The sequence below is a fragment of the Phocoena sinus genome, chromosome 8 (assembly GCF_008692025.1).
Source record: "Phocoena sinus isolate mPhoSin1 chromosome 8, mPhoSin1.pri, whole genome shotgun sequence".
NCBI lineage: Eukaryota > Metazoa > Chordata > Mammalia > Artiodactyla > Phocoenidae > Phocoena > Phocoena sinus.
In genome coordinates, this window is record NC_045770.1 from 90953114 (window position 1) to 90970541 (window position 17428).

General features: G+C 36.3%; 1 protein-coding gene across 4 annotated transcripts in view; it reads right to left on the bottom strand.

Moving 5' to 3' along the window:
• Positions 1-13835: 13835 nt before the first annotated feature.
• LRRC4C (leucine rich repeat containing 4C) overlaps positions 13836-17428 on the bottom strand; it is a 1265570-nt gene continuing 1261977 nt past the window's right edge. For all 4 annotated transcript variants that reach the window (XM_032638696.1, XM_032638697.1, XM_032638699.1 and 1 more), the window contains one exon: positions 13836-15823. In XM_032638696.1, the coding sequence (XP_032494587.1) occupies positions 13859-15781 (1923 nt within the window). In that variant the 5' untranslated portion in view covers positions 15782-15823 and the 3' untranslated portion in view covers positions 13836-13858. The remainder of the gene's footprint in view (positions 15824-17428) is intronic.

Sequence of the window (17428 nt, forward strand, 5' to 3'; positions counted from 1 at the left end):
AAGTCTACAACTAAGGCCCTATTCTCAAGTCTATCACTCATGCCTTTATATGGCGAGACAACTTTCCCACTGTATTTCAGTGCTGGTCCATATTGACCATTAATTCTCTCATGTACCCATCTATTTTCTTCTGATATCTTCACTTTGGCTGCATTCGTTGTATATTAATGGTAATGCTTTTATTAAGTATGAAAAATAACTAATGAAAATTGAAGGATGGATGCTTAAATTTCTCAGGAGTACTTGGTTGGTTAATTATTTTTTTAAAATTCAGGATTGTTCACTTGAGACTCCAATTTTCAAAGTTAAGCCTCTAGATTTTGCGGGTATGCCTTATGTTTTTTTCTCTCTTTTTTCTACTTCGCAAGCAAAGAATTATTGCCTAGTGTTTACCTCTTAAGTAGTTTAGACAGCTTTAGTGTGTTGTATTCTAAGGAAGATAAATATTGACTTCATGAAAACAGTTTATATGTTTTCATGTAAACAGTTTAGTGTGTGTATTCTAAGAAAGATAAAAGTGACTTCATGAAAGCAGTTTATACCTTTTCATGTAAGTACAACAACTGAGATTGTTAAACGGGATTTTTTTTAGTGGAAAGGGATTGGAACATGATTTTTTAGCTAATGTGTTTTTCATAAGTATATCCATCAATGACATTTGATTGGAATATAAAAGTAAATCATAATGCAACCTTAAAAATAAAATACCTAAACCTGATTGATTATGATAAAACTAGTTTGAGTGATTCATTTTCATCTTTGAATGCCAGCTGATCTATAATGCTTTCCATTTGAAGTGCCTCTGTGAAATTCAATATGTCAATATTCAAACATTGCCATATTAACTAATCCAGTGCTTCAAAGGCATTGGCCTACCCATTTCATTAGTCCACTCGAAGGGACAAATAAGACTAACACCCAATTACCAAATTGTATCCCCAAAGAGGAGCCTGTTTTCCAGACCATGGCCTACTAGAACATAAGAGGTGAAATATTCTGAGGAGACTGTTAACAATTTTCTATTCTGAATAATACATGTCATTGCTAAATCACCTGTAAACTACAATTCTCTTCTTTCACTCTTAGTTTTCTAATTTTTGTGCATTGGAAAGAGTTTAATTTCTTCATCTCGAAAGTGGAGATAGTATTTACTTTATAGGGCTTTGTAAGGACTGGAGAAGATGAGTGTAGATAAGGTAACTATAGTAACATGATCATTGCCATCCCCTGACAATAATTCCTCCTGGAGGGCAAGTTGTGCCTTCTGTACTTCTGTTGCACTCTACAGAGTGCTATCTGGAAACTTTTGTAGGGAATTTGACATTACAAGCATTTGTTCTTGTTATGACCTTGCCCAACTTAGAAGCAAATGTTCTGGCCACTGCTTATTAATGGCCAATGTTATCTGGCATTGCCATTAACAATGAGCTAAGAACATTAATATGAATCATGGAATCAAGGTGATATTACCAGATGATAAGTTTTGTAGGAGGGGGGTGACCAACCATTCTGGTTTGCCTTGAATTAAATGGTTTCTGGGCTACAGGATGTCCACTGCTAAAACCAGAAAAGTCTGGGCAAACCAAAGTGAATTGGTCATCGAATCACATAGGGCTTAACTTTGTTTTGTTCACTGTTGTATAACCAGAGTCTTGAATACGGCCTGGAATTAAGTAGGTTTCTCAAATGATATTCACTATGTGCATGAATCCATTCCAACATAAAAATAATCTATGTTTTACACTTTTACCATTTACTTTTTTTTCCCAGTGATTAGTTTTCTTTCTATTTTATGTTTATGGCTTCAAAATATTAATAGTTCTACATGCAGACAAGTGAACTATTCAGGGAATATTTAATTCATTAATTAAAATACAGTCACATACAATTCTTTCTAGGCTCAACACATAAGAAAACAGGTGAAAGCACTTTCTGAGCTATAAAGCACAGTTTTTATTTTTGAATTATCTTATGACTACCTAATGGTATCCCACTAATTTCCACAAGCCCAGTTTATTTCTGACATTAATCTAATTGTAGATTTTTACACCTTAACATCAGTGCTTCCTCTGATTACTAATATGGCTTTTAAATAACTATCAAAAGTCACTTTCAGTATTTATTACAAATTGAATTTTATAAGAGCTTAATGTTAATGTCAATAAATTGAAACGATGTTGGCCAAAAAATGAGATTTTTATCTCTTTAGCACACACTGTCTGATGAATAACCTATATATATATATATATATATATATATATATTGGCATCTGTCTTTCATAGGAAGTTGGGTAACAAGTTTACTTTCATAAAATTATATAGCTATAAATATATATTCTATATCTTTTTAAGCATTTTTCAATATTGTGAATTTCCTGCTTTCTTCCTTTTTCTTCAAGGTAGAAGTTACATTAATCATAATAAAATATCAGATCTCTTAAGTGGAGTTCAAGAATAGAAATAAAAAGAGGCACCACTCCTACAATGCCTAGGAAATAATTTATTCACCTATATGAGTTGCTCCCAATATTGATAGGATTGAACTCCGGATTGCATAACTAAATGTTGTGTAGAAGTGACAGATTCTCATTTTATAGTACTTCTAGAAAACTTGAAAACATGCTGAGGAAAGAAAGTCAGGGAAAAAATATACTTCCACATAGAATAAAGATATTCTATTCTATTAGAATATCTATATTCTAATAGAGTATTCTATTTTCTATTCTAAAAAACCAAAGTGCAATTGAGCTCATAAAGGCTAGCGTTAACTTTTTAAGAGTGACTTATTTGCAAGACTCTTGAAAAACTTTTAGGTGAGAATACATAGCTACATGACATTTTTATGGTCAGAATTAACAAAAGTTCATTGTTTTTTAAAAGTTCACTTATGTTAAGAAATATCTTTACGAGCATGAGTTAGTCTGCTTGAGAGCTGTTGGAAAGAGAAACTTTATTACTTCTCTCTTTCATTTTGTAAAACTTTATTTTTTAAAAAATAGAACTAGCCATAGGACGAGGAAGTCCAATTCAACATTTGACTTTTGAGGCATTTTACAAATTCTGTTATAGTTAATTATTTTCATAACGATTCCATTAGTAAAGAAACCCTTGATTTCCGTAGTATTACAAATTATTTGATTTAAAATTTTATAGTAGCTACCATAAAAAAGTATATACCAGAAAATACATCATAATTACTCTTGTGTATGTTTTAATATATTTAGTTCAATTGAGGCTTCATTTATTTTTCTCAGAATTATACACTGTACAAAACTAGCAACTGTGTTTAAACAGAAATTAAGTTCCACTTGGGGGACTTCCCTGGTGGTCCAGTGGTTAAGATTTCATGCTTCCACTAGAGGGGACGCGGGTTCCATCCCTAGTCGGGAAACTAAGATCCCGCTTACCGCGCAGTGTGGCCATAAAAAAAATAAAGAAGAGAGAGAAATTAAGTTCCAGTTTATTTTTATCACTTTTAACGTGGAACTAAGGGCTGCAAAGTAAGGAGATTTACTAATTGTCATTCAGAAGCCTTACTGATATATAGACATAATAGATGGTAAGGATTCCCATAATGGATGGGCTTCGGTCATGATCTCCTAGAGCTGAGCTGGGTGGATATTCTGCTAAGTTCCCAGAGTTGCAGAACTTAAATCAGAATGGGTTTTGTTGCCACCACAGAGACCAGCCCCTCTCCTTCAGACAGCATTGAATCTTCTCTTTTACCCGAGTAAAAAGCCATATATTAACTACTTCTGCCAACCAGATAAAGATGAGATTGATGCCATTGGGACAAATTCAAATTCAGCATCAAATATCTAATAAAAGGTAGCATTAATAACCTGAAAAATGAAATGAAATTACTGGAACAAATACTGAAAGATAAGTCTTCATGGTCTGGAGTTTTGTGAAGGTTTGTTTTCTGTATTTTGCTAAGGACATATATGAGTATCCTCATTTAGTGTGCATTAACAAAATTTATGAAATGGAAAGATTTTCCAATATCATGTGCTTCCATTTAAATAGATTAATACATTGTATGTCCTGTAGCAACCCCCTCCCCTTCTTTTTTTCTTTTTATTTATTCTGGGCAGAAGCAAAAAAGAACAGTAGTTTTCTCACTGCCGCTAAACACTTATTATACAATTTAATTATATAATTTTATATGTAATTTGTATATTTTCTCAATGTTAAGAAAGGTTGAAATTTCAGAAGTTTTTTTTAAAAAAATAAGTTTATTTATTTATTTGTTTTTGTCTACGTTGGGTCTTTGTAACTGCGCGCAGGCTTTCTCTAGTTGCGGCGAGTGGGGACTACTCTTCGTTGCAGTGTGCGGGCTTCTCATTGTGGTGGCTTCTCTTGTTGCAGAGCATGGGCTCTAGGCACACCCGCTTCAGTGCTTGTGGCACGTGAGCTCAGTAGTTGTAGCTCATGGGCTCTAGAGCACAGGCTCAGTAGTTGTGGCACACGGGCTTAGTTGCTCTGGGTCATGTGGGATCGTCCTGGACCAGGGCTCGAACCTGTGTTCCCTGCATTGGCAGGCAGATTCTTAACCAATGCGCCACAAGGGGAGCCCAGAAATTTCAGAAGTTTTGTTGGCAGCACTTAAAAAAAACAAAATGATAGGAACTGGTATGTGTTGTAAGAATGCTTCATTCAGTACATAAATTTGGATCTTAATTGACAGTGCACTATCAGTAATTCTAGGAAGTTTCTTTTTTCTCTCCTAGAGCCAGATGTATCTTATTTTATGCCCTGGAAAGACAACAGAATCACAGCTGATTTCTATCTAAAACAGAGTTTGTAGGAATTCATATTTCTTCTTATGGCAGAGGAGAAAAAATACGAGGTACCTTGATGTTTTAAGGCAACTGTTTAGACTCATTTTTATCTGAAGTAGCTTTTGTACAGAAATCACTTCCTAATCAAATATAAGGATATGTATATTTTTTGGGGGAGAGATATCTTTATAAGAGATTTGACTCTGTGAAAATCCATATTATGAGAAAAGGACAAATGGCTTCCTAAAAGACTATGACTCCTCACTCAGGCATTCACGTTACATCTGTGATATTTAACGACATAATTATCTTCAATATTCTTATTAAAACCAGTAAGACAAAGCACTAAATAAACAATTTAACACATTATTTAAAACTTACATTGCAGAGGACAGACAGCAGAAGCAAGAAAAACTACAATCCTGCAGCCTGTGGAACAAAAACCACATTCACAGAAAGAGAGACAAGATGAAAAGGCAGAGGGTTATGTATCAGATTAAGGAACAAGATAAAACCCCAGAAAAACAACTAAATGAAGTGGAGATAGGCAACCTTCCAGAAAAAGAATTCAGAAAAATGACAGTGAAGATAATCCAGGACCTTGGGAAAAAAATGGAGGCAAAGATCGAAAAGATGCAAGAAATGTTTAACAAAGACCTAGGAGAATTAAAGAATAAACAGAGATGAACAATACAGTAACTGAAATGAAAACGACACTAGAAGGAATCAATAGCAGAATAACTGAGGCAGAAGAACGGATAAGTGACCTGGAAGACAGAATGGTGGGATTCACTGATGCAGAACAGAATAAAGAAAAAAGAATGAAAAGAAATGAAGACAGCCTAAGAGACCTCTGAGAAAATATTAAACGCAACAACATTTACATTATAGGGGTTCCAGAGGAGAAGAGAGAGGGAAAGCACCCGAGAAAATATTTGAAGAGATTATAGTCGAAAACTTCCTTAACATGGGAAAGGAAATAGCCACCCAAGTCCAGGAAGTGCAGAGAGTCCCATACAGGATAAACCCAGGGAGAAACAGGCTGAGACACATAGTAATCAAACTGGCAAAAATCAAAGACAAAGAAAAATTATTAAAAGCAGCAAGGGAAAAATGACAAATAACATACAAGGGAACTCCCATAAGGTTAACAGCTGATTTCTCAGCAGAAACTCTACAAGCCAGAAGGGAGTGGCATGATATACTTAAAGTGATGAAAGGGAAGAATCTACAGCCAAGATTACTCTACCCAGCAAGGATCACATTCAGATTCAATGGAGAAATCAAAAGCTTTACATACAAGCAAAAGCTAAGAGAATTCAGCACCACTAAACCAGCTCTACAACAAATGCTAAAGGAACTTCTCTAACTGGGAAACACAAGAGAATAAAGGACCTACAAGAAAAAAACCCCAAAAAATTAAGAAAATGGTAATAGGAACATACATATTGATAATTACCTTAAACGTGAATGGATTAAATGCTCCAACCAAAAGACAGAGGCTCACTGAATGGATACAAAACAAGACTTATATATATGCTGTCTAAAAGAGACCCACATCAGACCTAGGGATGCCTACAGACTGAAAGTGAAGGGATGGAAAAAGATATTCCATGTCAATGGAAATCAAAAGAAAGCTGGAGTAGCAATACTCATATCAGATAAAATAGACTTTAAAATAAAGAATGTTACAAGAGAAAAGGAAGGACACTACATAATGATCAGGGGATCAATCCGAGAAGAAGATAGAACAATTATAAATATATATGGCACCCAACATAGGAGCACCTCAATACATAAGGCAACGGCTAACTGCTACAAAAGAGGAAATCGACAGTAACACAATAATAGTAGGGAACTTTAACACCTTACTTACACCAATGGGCAGATCATCGAAAATGAAAATAAATAAGGAAAAAGAAGCTTTAAATGACACAATAGACCAGATAGATTTAATTGTTATTTATAGGACATTCCAACCAAAAACAGCAGATTACACTTTCTTCTCAAGTGCACATGGAACATTCTCCAGGATAGATCACATCTTCGGTCACAAATCAAGCCTCAGTAAATTTAAGAAAATTGAAATCATATCAAGCATCTTTTCTGACCACAAAAGTATGAGATTAGAAATGAATTACAGGGAAAAAAACGTAAAAAACACAAAAACATGGAGTCTAAACAATACGTTACTAAATAACTAAGAGATCACTGAAGAAATCAAAGAGGAAATCAAAAAATACCTAGAGACAAATGACAATGAAAATATGATGATCCAAAATCTATGGGATGCAGCAAAAGCGGTTCTAAGAGGGAAGTTTATAGCTATACAAGCCTACCTCAAGAAACAAGAAAAATCTCAAATAAGCAATCTAACCTTACACCTGAAGAAACTAGAGAAAGAAGAACAAACAAAGCCTAAACTTAGCAGAAGGAAAGAAATCATAAAGGTTAGAGCAGAAATAAATTAAATAGAAACAAAAAAAAAATAGCAAAGATCAATAAAACTAAAAGCTGGTTCTTTGAGAAGATAAACAAAATTGATAAACCATTAGCCATACTCATCAGGAAAAAGATAGAGAGGACTCAAATCAATAAAATTAGAATAAAAAAAGAGAAGTTACAACAAACACCACAGAAATACAAAGCATCCTAAGAGACTACTACAAGCAACTCTATGCCAATAAAATGGACAACCTGGAAGAAATAGACAAATTCTTAACAAGGTATAACCTTCCAAGACTGAACCAGGAAGAAATACAAAATATGAACAGACCAATCACAAGTAATGAAATTGAAACTGTGATTAAAAATCTTCCAACAAACAAAAGTCCAGGACCAGATGGCCTCACAGGTGAATTCTATCAAACATTTAGAAAAGAGCTAACACCCATTCTTCTCAAACTCTTCCAAAAAATTGCAGAGAAATGAACACTCCCAAACTCATTCTGTGAGGTCACCATCACTCTGACACCATAGCCAGACAAAGATACTACAAAAAAAAGAAAATTACAGACCAATATCACTGATGAATATAGATGCAAAAATCCTCAACAAAATACTAGCAAACAGAATCCAACAACACATTAAAAGGATTATACACCATGATCAAGTGGGATTTATCCCAGGGATGCAAGAATTCCTCAATATATGCAAATAAATCAATGTGATACACCATATTAACAAATTGAAGAATAAAAACCATATGATCATCTCAATAGACGCAGAAAAAGCTTTTGACAAAATTCAACACCCATTTATGATAAAAACTCTCCCGAAAGTGGGCATAGAGGGAACCTACCTCAACATAATAAAGGCCATATATGACAAACCCACAGCAAACATCATTCCCAATGGTGAAAAACTGAAAGCATTTCCTCTAAGATCAGGAACAAGACAAGGATGTCCACTCTCGCCACTATTATTCAACATAGTTTTGGAAGTCCTAGCCATGGCAATCAGAGAAGAAAAAGAAATAAAAAGAATACAAATTGGAAAAGAAGTAAAACTGTCACTGTTGGCAGATGACATGGTAGTATACGTAGAGAATCCTAAAGATGTCACCAGAAAACTACTAGAGCTAATCAATGAATTTGGTAAAGTTGCAGTATACAAAATTAATGCACAGAAATCTCTTGCATTCCTATACACTAACGATGAAAAATCTGAAAGAGAAATTAAGGAAGCACTCCCATTTACCATTGCAACAAAAAGAATAAAATACTTAGGAATAAACTTACCTAGGGAGACAAAAGACCTATAGGCAGAAAACTATAAGACACTAATGAAAGTAATTAGAGATTATACCAACAGATGGAGAGACATACCATGTTCTTGGATTGGAAGAATCAATATTGTGAAAATGACTATACTACCCAAAGCAATCTACAGATTCAATGTAATCCCTATCAAATTACCAATGGCATTTGTTACGGAACTAAAACAAAAAATCTTAACATTTGTGTGGAGACACAAAAGACCCCAAATAGCCAAAGCAGTCTTGAGGGAAACAAAAGGAGCTGGAAGAATCTGACTCCCTGACTTCAGACTATACTACAAAGCTACAGTAATCAAGACAATATGGTACTGGCACAAAAACAGAAACATAGATCAGTGGAACAAGATAGAAAGCCCAGAGATAAACCTATGCACCTATGGTCAACTAATCTATGACAACGGAGGCAAGGATATACAATGGAGAAAAGACAGTCTCTTCAATAAGTGGTGCTGGGAAAACTGGACAGCTACATGTAAAAGAATAAAATTAGAACACTCCCTAACACCATACACAAAAATCAACTCTAAATGGATTCAAGACCTAAATGTAAGACCGGAAACTATAAAACTCTTAGAGGAAAACATAGGAAGAGCACACTTTGACATACATCACAGCAAGATCTTTTTTGATCCACCTCCTAGAGTAGTGGAAATAAAAACAAAAATAAACAAATGGGAGCTAATGGAACTTCAAAGCTTTTGCACAGCAAAGGAAACCATAAACAAGACGAAAAGACAACCCTCAGAATGGGAGAAAATATTTGCAAATGAATCAATGGACAAAGGATTGATCTCTAATATATATAAACAGCTCATGCAGCTCCATATTAGAAAAACAAACAACCCAATCCCAAAATGGGCAGAAAACCTAAATAGACATTTCTCCAAAGAAGACATACAGATGTCCAAGAAGCACATGAAAAGCTGCTCAACATCACTAATTATTAGAGAAATGCAAATCAAAACTACAATGAGGTATCACCTCACACCAGTTAGAATGGGCATCATAGAAAATGTACAAGCAATAAATGCTGGAGAGGGTGTGGAGAAAAGGGAACCTTCTTGCACAGTTTGTGGGAATGTAAATTGATACAGCCACTATGGAGAACAGTATGGAGGTCCCTTAAAGGACTAAAAATAGAATTACCATATGATCCAGCAATCCCACTACTGGGCCTATACCCAGAGAAAACTGTAATTCAAAAGGACACATGCACCCCAATGTTCCTTGCAGCACTATTTACAATAGCCAGGTAATGGAAGCAACCTAAATGCCCATCAACAGATGAATGGCTAAAGAAGATGTGGTACATATATACAATGGAATATTACTCAGCCATAAAAGGGACGAAATTGGGTCATTTGTTGAGACGTGGATGGATCTAGAGACTGTCATACAGAGTGAAGGAAGTCAGAAAGAGAAAAACAAATATCATATATTAACGCATATATGTGGAACCTAGAAAAATGGTACAGATGAACCGGTTTGCAGGGCAGAAATTGAGACACAGATGTAGAGAACAAACGTATGGACACCAAGCGGGGAAGCGGCAGGGGATGTGGGTGGGGATGGGATGAATTGGGCGATTGGGATTGACATGTATATACTGATGTGTATAAAATTGATGACTAATAAGAACCTGCTGTATAAAAATATAAATTAAAAAATAAAAATAAATTAAAATAATAAAAAAATAAAAATCACATTGCCTCAAAGCACCACACTGCTCATCTGAATCTTTTATTTATGTAAGTATGTTGAAGATTATCCCAAGAGGATAAAATATTCAGGTTTTTTTGTGTTTTTTTTCCACCTTGATCAATATTTACCTTGGAAATGTTGGATAACTTGGGGCCATCCACTTAATTATTTTTTTTCATGTTTCAGTAAATCCTGTTCTATAAATGTTTCTTTCCTTTTCTTTCTTCTATGTAAATAACCCTTCTATTGTCAAGTTATTTCCCAACAGATCTATATTCAGAATTTCATAGTATGTAGGTTTTAAATAATATCCTGATTTTTAACTCTTTGATTATAAGGCCTAAAACCAATCATGGACTAGCAACATTTTCTTCCTCAAAAAAAGCATTGATCAATGTTCCAATCTAAAGTTCTAATTACCTATTTCAATCTTTGGAAAAGATGATATTTGATTCCAGAATATTCAGAATATGAGAGAAGATGATTAAAGCTCTATCAGGGCCTATGTGTATGAATTATACCAAATTCTTCTAATATTTTGTCACCACAGATGTGTTTGGACATTTTCAAAAGAATTTAGAAGATTGAGGTGATAGCCAGGTATAAAAGAGTAAGATTCTGGAATAGAAAAAACTGTTGGAGAAGCTTCTTTCTAAAGCATTCTTTGATGTTTTCCCAAAGTAAACTGCATAACTTTAGTAGGAAATATATATATACATACTAAAATTGTCATGAGGTTATTTCAACTTGGTTAATTGTAAATGGCATATTTTTGATGCACATGAGTATTTAAGAATACTGCCACTTGGTTGCCTTTGTTTAGAATAAAAAGAGCGACAGAAATAGAAGTGTGTTTTGCTACACGGATAGACCAGATATTTAAATAGTCACATGGGCTTTCTGCTGTACCGAGGAAGTCCACTTTGTGTGATGGACTCTAACTAGTGCAGCTACCTTATTGAGGCACCCAAAGCCAAGTACATGATTCAGAACAAATACAGACACTGCTAATCATACACATTTAGAATTCATTTTAGTGTCCTTTAAATGATACAATTATAAAACTATACCTTTCGTCCCCAAAACCTGCAGTGAGGAACTTTTGTCAAAAGGATTTCTAAATTGACTGTAAAAGTCAAGTTTGGCTTAACCAATCTTTCATCAATATATGTATAGTTTTAAAAATAATTTCTAATATGTATTCATTAGGGCAACTATAATCTCTTACAGGACTGAATTGTATGCTTGACTTTCTTACCTAAATTTTTAGTTCAAGTTCACCTTTCATTCTGGTAGAATTTATCTAACTGCTCAGCCACCCCTCACAGTTGAAAGGAATTGTGTGCTGGAGCTAACTCCTTAAGAATTATAAGTTCAAATGAAAGAAGGCTTCCAATCAGCAAAGACAGAGCTTGGAGAACACAAACCAAGTAGAGAAGGCAGGATTCTTTCCCTTATGGATTTATACCAGTCTTCTTTGCATTAGCACTAGATATTCCTTGGTGAGTTGTTTGGTTGGTTGGTTTCTAAGCTGATCTACAGCTTAGAAATATATTAAGTACATTCAATATTGAATAGCTTGACAAATGACAGCCAGCATGGCTTTTCCCTTTTCTTGAGTCTTCTCCACAGTAAAAGCAAATGTGAACTGTGTTCCTAACAAAGGGAGGTAGGAAATGAGGGAGATAAAAGCCCCTAAAATATGGTGATCAAAAAATAGAGGCAAGATCCTTGTGTGGTCTCATTCATTTGCTATCTCTTCCTCCTAGTTCTCTGACCTATTTTGCTAGTAATGATTGGTTTTTCACACCTGGAGATCACAAAACCCTGGTGTGAGGTCCAGCCTGCGGAGTTATGTGTGAGTATCCAAGCTGCTCATTCATCAGGAGCTGAAGTTTTCCCTAGCTTAGTCAACTCTTGTCTCACCAATGAGGTGGTAGTTTTTCAAGGGCCAGTAATAAGAGATGTATATTTTCACTATGCTTCACATAGATAAAGACAGAAGTCAGACACATACTATATTAAAATATCAGAAGAGAGCTGAGGTGCCAGTAACCAGAAAGTTCCTTTTTAACTTGGAAGCTAGTGTATGTTTCATACCAAAAATTCCTCCAGTTCCCTGAAGTACCTTTAGTGAATTACCAGTGCATTAGCCTTGCTACCTCTTGGTAAGCATCCATCTGTCACAACAAATCCATACACTTCTTTACAGCCCTACAATCTGCATTTGGAAGAAGAGAGTCAGCTCTTCCAGAAGGATAGAAGAAACCATGAGGAGGTTTTGGTAATAACAGTAACCTGATATTTTGAAACTCTAAGGTCCTGATTTTCAGCCTTCCACCTAACAGTAAAATTAAAGCTAGCCCCCAGTAATAAACTGATATTTCTTTAATCATATTATATAGATTGTGAGTGATTCAAAATCAGAAGCCAGGTCTTGTTAATAGTGTGTCCACACACTAACATCACTGTTTAACACATAGTAGGTCTTTAATAATTATTGTTGAATTGAACTGAGTTTGCTGACACTCAGCACCAAAAATGATTTTTCAACTTGGATAATTTAGTGTACCTTTGCATTCTGCGGTTGCACTTCATTTAGCCAGCAGAATTTTATTTAGGAGACAGAGAATAAATTATACTGAAACTTTCTTTCAAGTGGAATTGAATTTACTTCACAAAATCATCATTTTTTAATCTGAGCATTCTACAAAGGGTGACCCTAATGAGAAGGAAAAAACACCACAGCATCCTTGAATATAGATCAAAAACTCAAGTCATCCATTGAAACAGGACCCTGTAGAGATTGGTGCTGTGATTGGAGATTACTATAATATTATCTTTCTTAGAAAGTAGGAAATCTAATTACCTTCGTTTCTCACATTTGAGCCATACTACAAATGAGTTGTGTCCAGGTACAGGAAAAACAACAATATTTATTTATAACCTTATTTTTAGCTTTTGATCTACAAATTCGGGTTCTAGATTTGTTTAAAAGATCATGGGTTTTATAGATGCTCATATGTAAATTAATCTATTGTTTGCTTACTTTTTGTTTTCCATTGTATGGTCCTCCTCATAAATACAGAACAGGTCATCACATGAAAAATATAAGATCTTGCATTTTTTCCTTGTTCTCTCTTAAAAATCTATTTCTAATATTGCATTCCCCATTGGACTACTTCATAAGGGCATGAGAGGGGGAAAAGAAAAGACAGAGGAAAAAAAAGAAAGACAAAAGAGACTGGATCTCACCACTAGAATTCACCATAAAAATCTCAAAGTGTAACAGAATTCTTACAAAATTTCCTAGACCAGTTCTTTAGGGAATTGAGATCTCCTATGAAAAATATGGCGATTGGGAAAGGCAGGGACAAGATGTGGGAAAATAGTAAATAAGTGCAGCAAAAACAGGTTCTGAGGAATACACATAATTTTGTCTGCTTTAGATCACAATAGAATTTTTAATAAATAAATTTCTTTTCTTTTTTGTTTTTTTTTTTGTAAAGACACTTTTTTGAAACAGTAGATTTAGCCCAGTCATTTTTAATAAACTGTCTTTTTTTTTTGATTGTTTGTTTTTCATAACTGTACATGTTTTAGATTTGAGTCTCTTGGACATTGTCTTTAGAGTTCATTCGGATCAATAACGGTTCGTGCACTGAACTGTGTATTGAATTTATTGTGTTGACTGCTGTCGTGTGGTTGAAGGGAGATTTGTAAGAGCTGTAGTGGTTTAGGTGCTCATGCTCAATAGCAGGCACAGGCAGGTGGCTTTCCATGGGTGTGTCTCCTGTAATCTCATCATCCACATTAATGATTTCAACAGTCCTCGTTGGGGCATGATGGTTTTGCCGATGGTGCTGCTTCCTCATCTTGTAGAAAATGACCAGCATCACTGCAGCCATGAGTGTGATGGCCACAAAACAGCCAATGATGATTTTGGTAGTCTTCATGACTTCATCGATTCCTGGGATCCCACTGTTTATATCAGTCACGGGGATGGTGAAAGTTTTTTCTGTTGACCTTGTGCTCTGTGGCGTGAGAGAGGTGGTCACGTTGGTGGTCTCCCAGTCGATTACCGGAGTGGGACCCACATTGTTATCTGTGGTCCTTGCCTCATCCTGAGAAGGTTCCATAGTCTCTACTGTGACGGTTGAAAAGTACGAGAAGGGAGTAGTGTTTGCTGCAGTAACATTCAGGGTGGCCGAAGCAGTGGTATTTCCAACAGAATTACTCACCATACATGTGTACATGCCTGTATCTTGCACAGTTACATTCGTGAAGTTTAACGTCCCATCGCTGAGCACGGCTATCCGCACTTTGTATGCCCCATGTGTCATGACTGTGCCGTTTGGAGTAATCCAAGATACAGAAGTCAGGGACGTGGAGGCCCGACATTTCAGCTCAGCTGCCATGCCTTCAGTGACATTGAGGTCTGCTGGGGGCTCCACAATGACAGGAGCATAGCATGTGAAATAATTCTGGTCAAGCTCCCCAATGTACCTCCCTTTCAGATTGGGAGGCGTGTTACACCGGGCACAGCAAGCTGTGTTGGAGGGGGCCATGTCTTTTATCCACCAGCTGAGCCACAGTATGTCACAGTTACAGTTCCAGGGGTTGTGATGTAAGTGTATCCGTTCTAGATGATGCAAGGGTGTGAAGAGGTCATGAGGCAGTAATGTTAGATTGTTGTGTGCCAGGTTGATCTCCACCAGTGACTGAAGGTTATCAAAGGCATTCCGTTCAATCACTTGAATCTGGGACTGTATCATCCACAGTTTTTGAAGGTGCATCAACCCCTGGAAAGAGCCAGGCCTGATGGCAGACAGATGATTCCCAGAAAGATCCAGCTCATCTAGTTTTATGAGCGGCGTGAGGTTAGGGATTTCTCGGAGGTTGCACATGGCAAGGTTCAAATACCTCAAGTTGGACAGACCTTCAAAGGCACCTTCTGAGATATACGAAAGCCTTTTTAATTCCCCTAAGTCTAGTCGGCGCAAAGAAGGGATTCTGTTAAAAGCATAAGAAGGGATGCTTTCGATGGGGTTGTTTCGCAACCAGAGCTCCTTCAGTTTAGACAAATATACAAAAGCTCCATTTGGGATGGTCGTAAGACGATTGTCAAAGAGTTCCAGGGTGTTGAGGTTTGCCAGACCATTGAAGGCCCCAATTTCAATTGTTCTGATATGATTCCTACTCAACTGTAGGATTTCCAGGTGCCTCAAGTGTTTGAAGCTATTCACTTTGATGATCTGGATTTGGTTCTCATGGAGGTTCAGCAGCCGGGTGTTGGTGGAGATGCCATCTGGAACCTCACGTAGGTTTTTCCGAACGCAAATCACCTTGCTGAACTGGTTGCTGCAGGAGCAGACGGAAGGGCAGGTTTGAGCCCGCACCAGACCAGCCACCACAAGAAGTTGAAGAGCCAGCAGCACCACAAGCAGGGGGTCAAATAAGGCCCTGTTAAACCTAGGACCTATCATTATCTGCTGTGGATGTAAGGTCATCTTGTTCAACATTCATAATTTATCTGGTGTTGGTCCTTCTGGAGTTCTAATAATCTGCAATACAATGAGAGCAAAAAAGAGTATTAGATCTCCTCCAGATATCTTTCTGGAGTCACTGTATGTAGTGTCATTTATTAAGCCATGTGGCTTATATTTATAGAGAAGTGTTTTTGTACTTTGAGTCAGCAGCCATCCACAGCCAATATTCCATCAGATGTGCAATCACAGAGAAATGGAAGAATGAGGTAGAGGGCCTTACTGTAGTGTTTATCAACCAAGTCTGAGCTGAATGCATGAGGACATATGAAATGTACCCCACAATTAGGCTCAATGTCCAGACCAGATTGGAAAAGTTCAGAAAATAAAATTGGGGTGGGGGCTATACCAATAAACTAAAAATTCCCTCGCAAAATTATTAATACCTGGCATTTTATTGAGGATTAGTCTATGTGCCAGGCACCACAGGCTATGGAGTTCACAAACAATCCTATCCAAGAATGGCTACATAACTTGCAGGGCTCAAGGCAAAATGAAAATGTTAAAAATTATTAAGAATTTCAAATCAGTTACAGTAGGGCATGAAGCCAAGCGTGGGCCCTTCTGAGTATGGGGCCCTTTGTAATTGCACAGGCTGCATGCCCTGATCCTTTCTTATCCTTACAGCATTCCTCTGAGGAAGGAACTGTTACAGACTCCATTTTCAAGATGAAGAAATTTAATAGTAGGGGAAGTAAAATGCATGCAGTCACATGGTTAGTAAGTACAGAACCAGGGCTTAGACGGTCAGCTCATCGGTCCAGGAGAATATGATCTCAAGAACTCCATGAAAAAGTTTCTGCAAGAATGATGGCAAAAGCAAAATATTTTTCACAATTAATTTTGTTAAAATACCTTTCCTTTGAGGGTGCCCTGAGCTGTAAACACTGGCAACTTATCATATAGTTCCTGTGAAAATACACTGAAATAATGACATGCACAAATGTACATAAATTTCTAGAGATGTTCATATACAAAAACTCATGACAACAGAGCCAACTGCTACCCATAGGTAGATATACCACAAATTAAATCACGCCCCATGAAACATAATGTTTATGCACAGAAAAAATCTTAGTATAACTGTATTATATATGTATTATGTCCCTACTCTTACTGATTTTAAGTAGATTTCTGGGAAGGAAATAAAACAACTCACTTCCTGCAACTCTTCTGGCACAAAGAGGAATTCCAAAGCTTGTGTTACCCAGTTTAAACCCCACTCAACTGGCTTATCATGGATTGGGCACCTATGTAATGACTTCTCCCAAATTTCTCATCTCAATAAACAGTGCCTCTTCTGTGAATCTCCTGGGAAGAAAAAAAAAGTCTGGAGGCTCACCATATCCAATTCAAAAAGGCACTAAGACAATAATTTAGTATTTATTATGTGTCACCTTGGGCAGGTTACTTATCCTCTCCATGGCTCAATCTTACTTGCAAAATGGGAATGACATAATTACATAACCCTTAGTGTTACTGTCAGAATAAAATTAGTTAATGTTCATAAGGGCTTAGAATAATGCCTTCCATATGGAAAGAACTCAATAATATTAGATATTATTATTATTACTACTACTGTATTGTTGTTTCCCTTAGCCAGACATTTTGCTAAGTACTGAG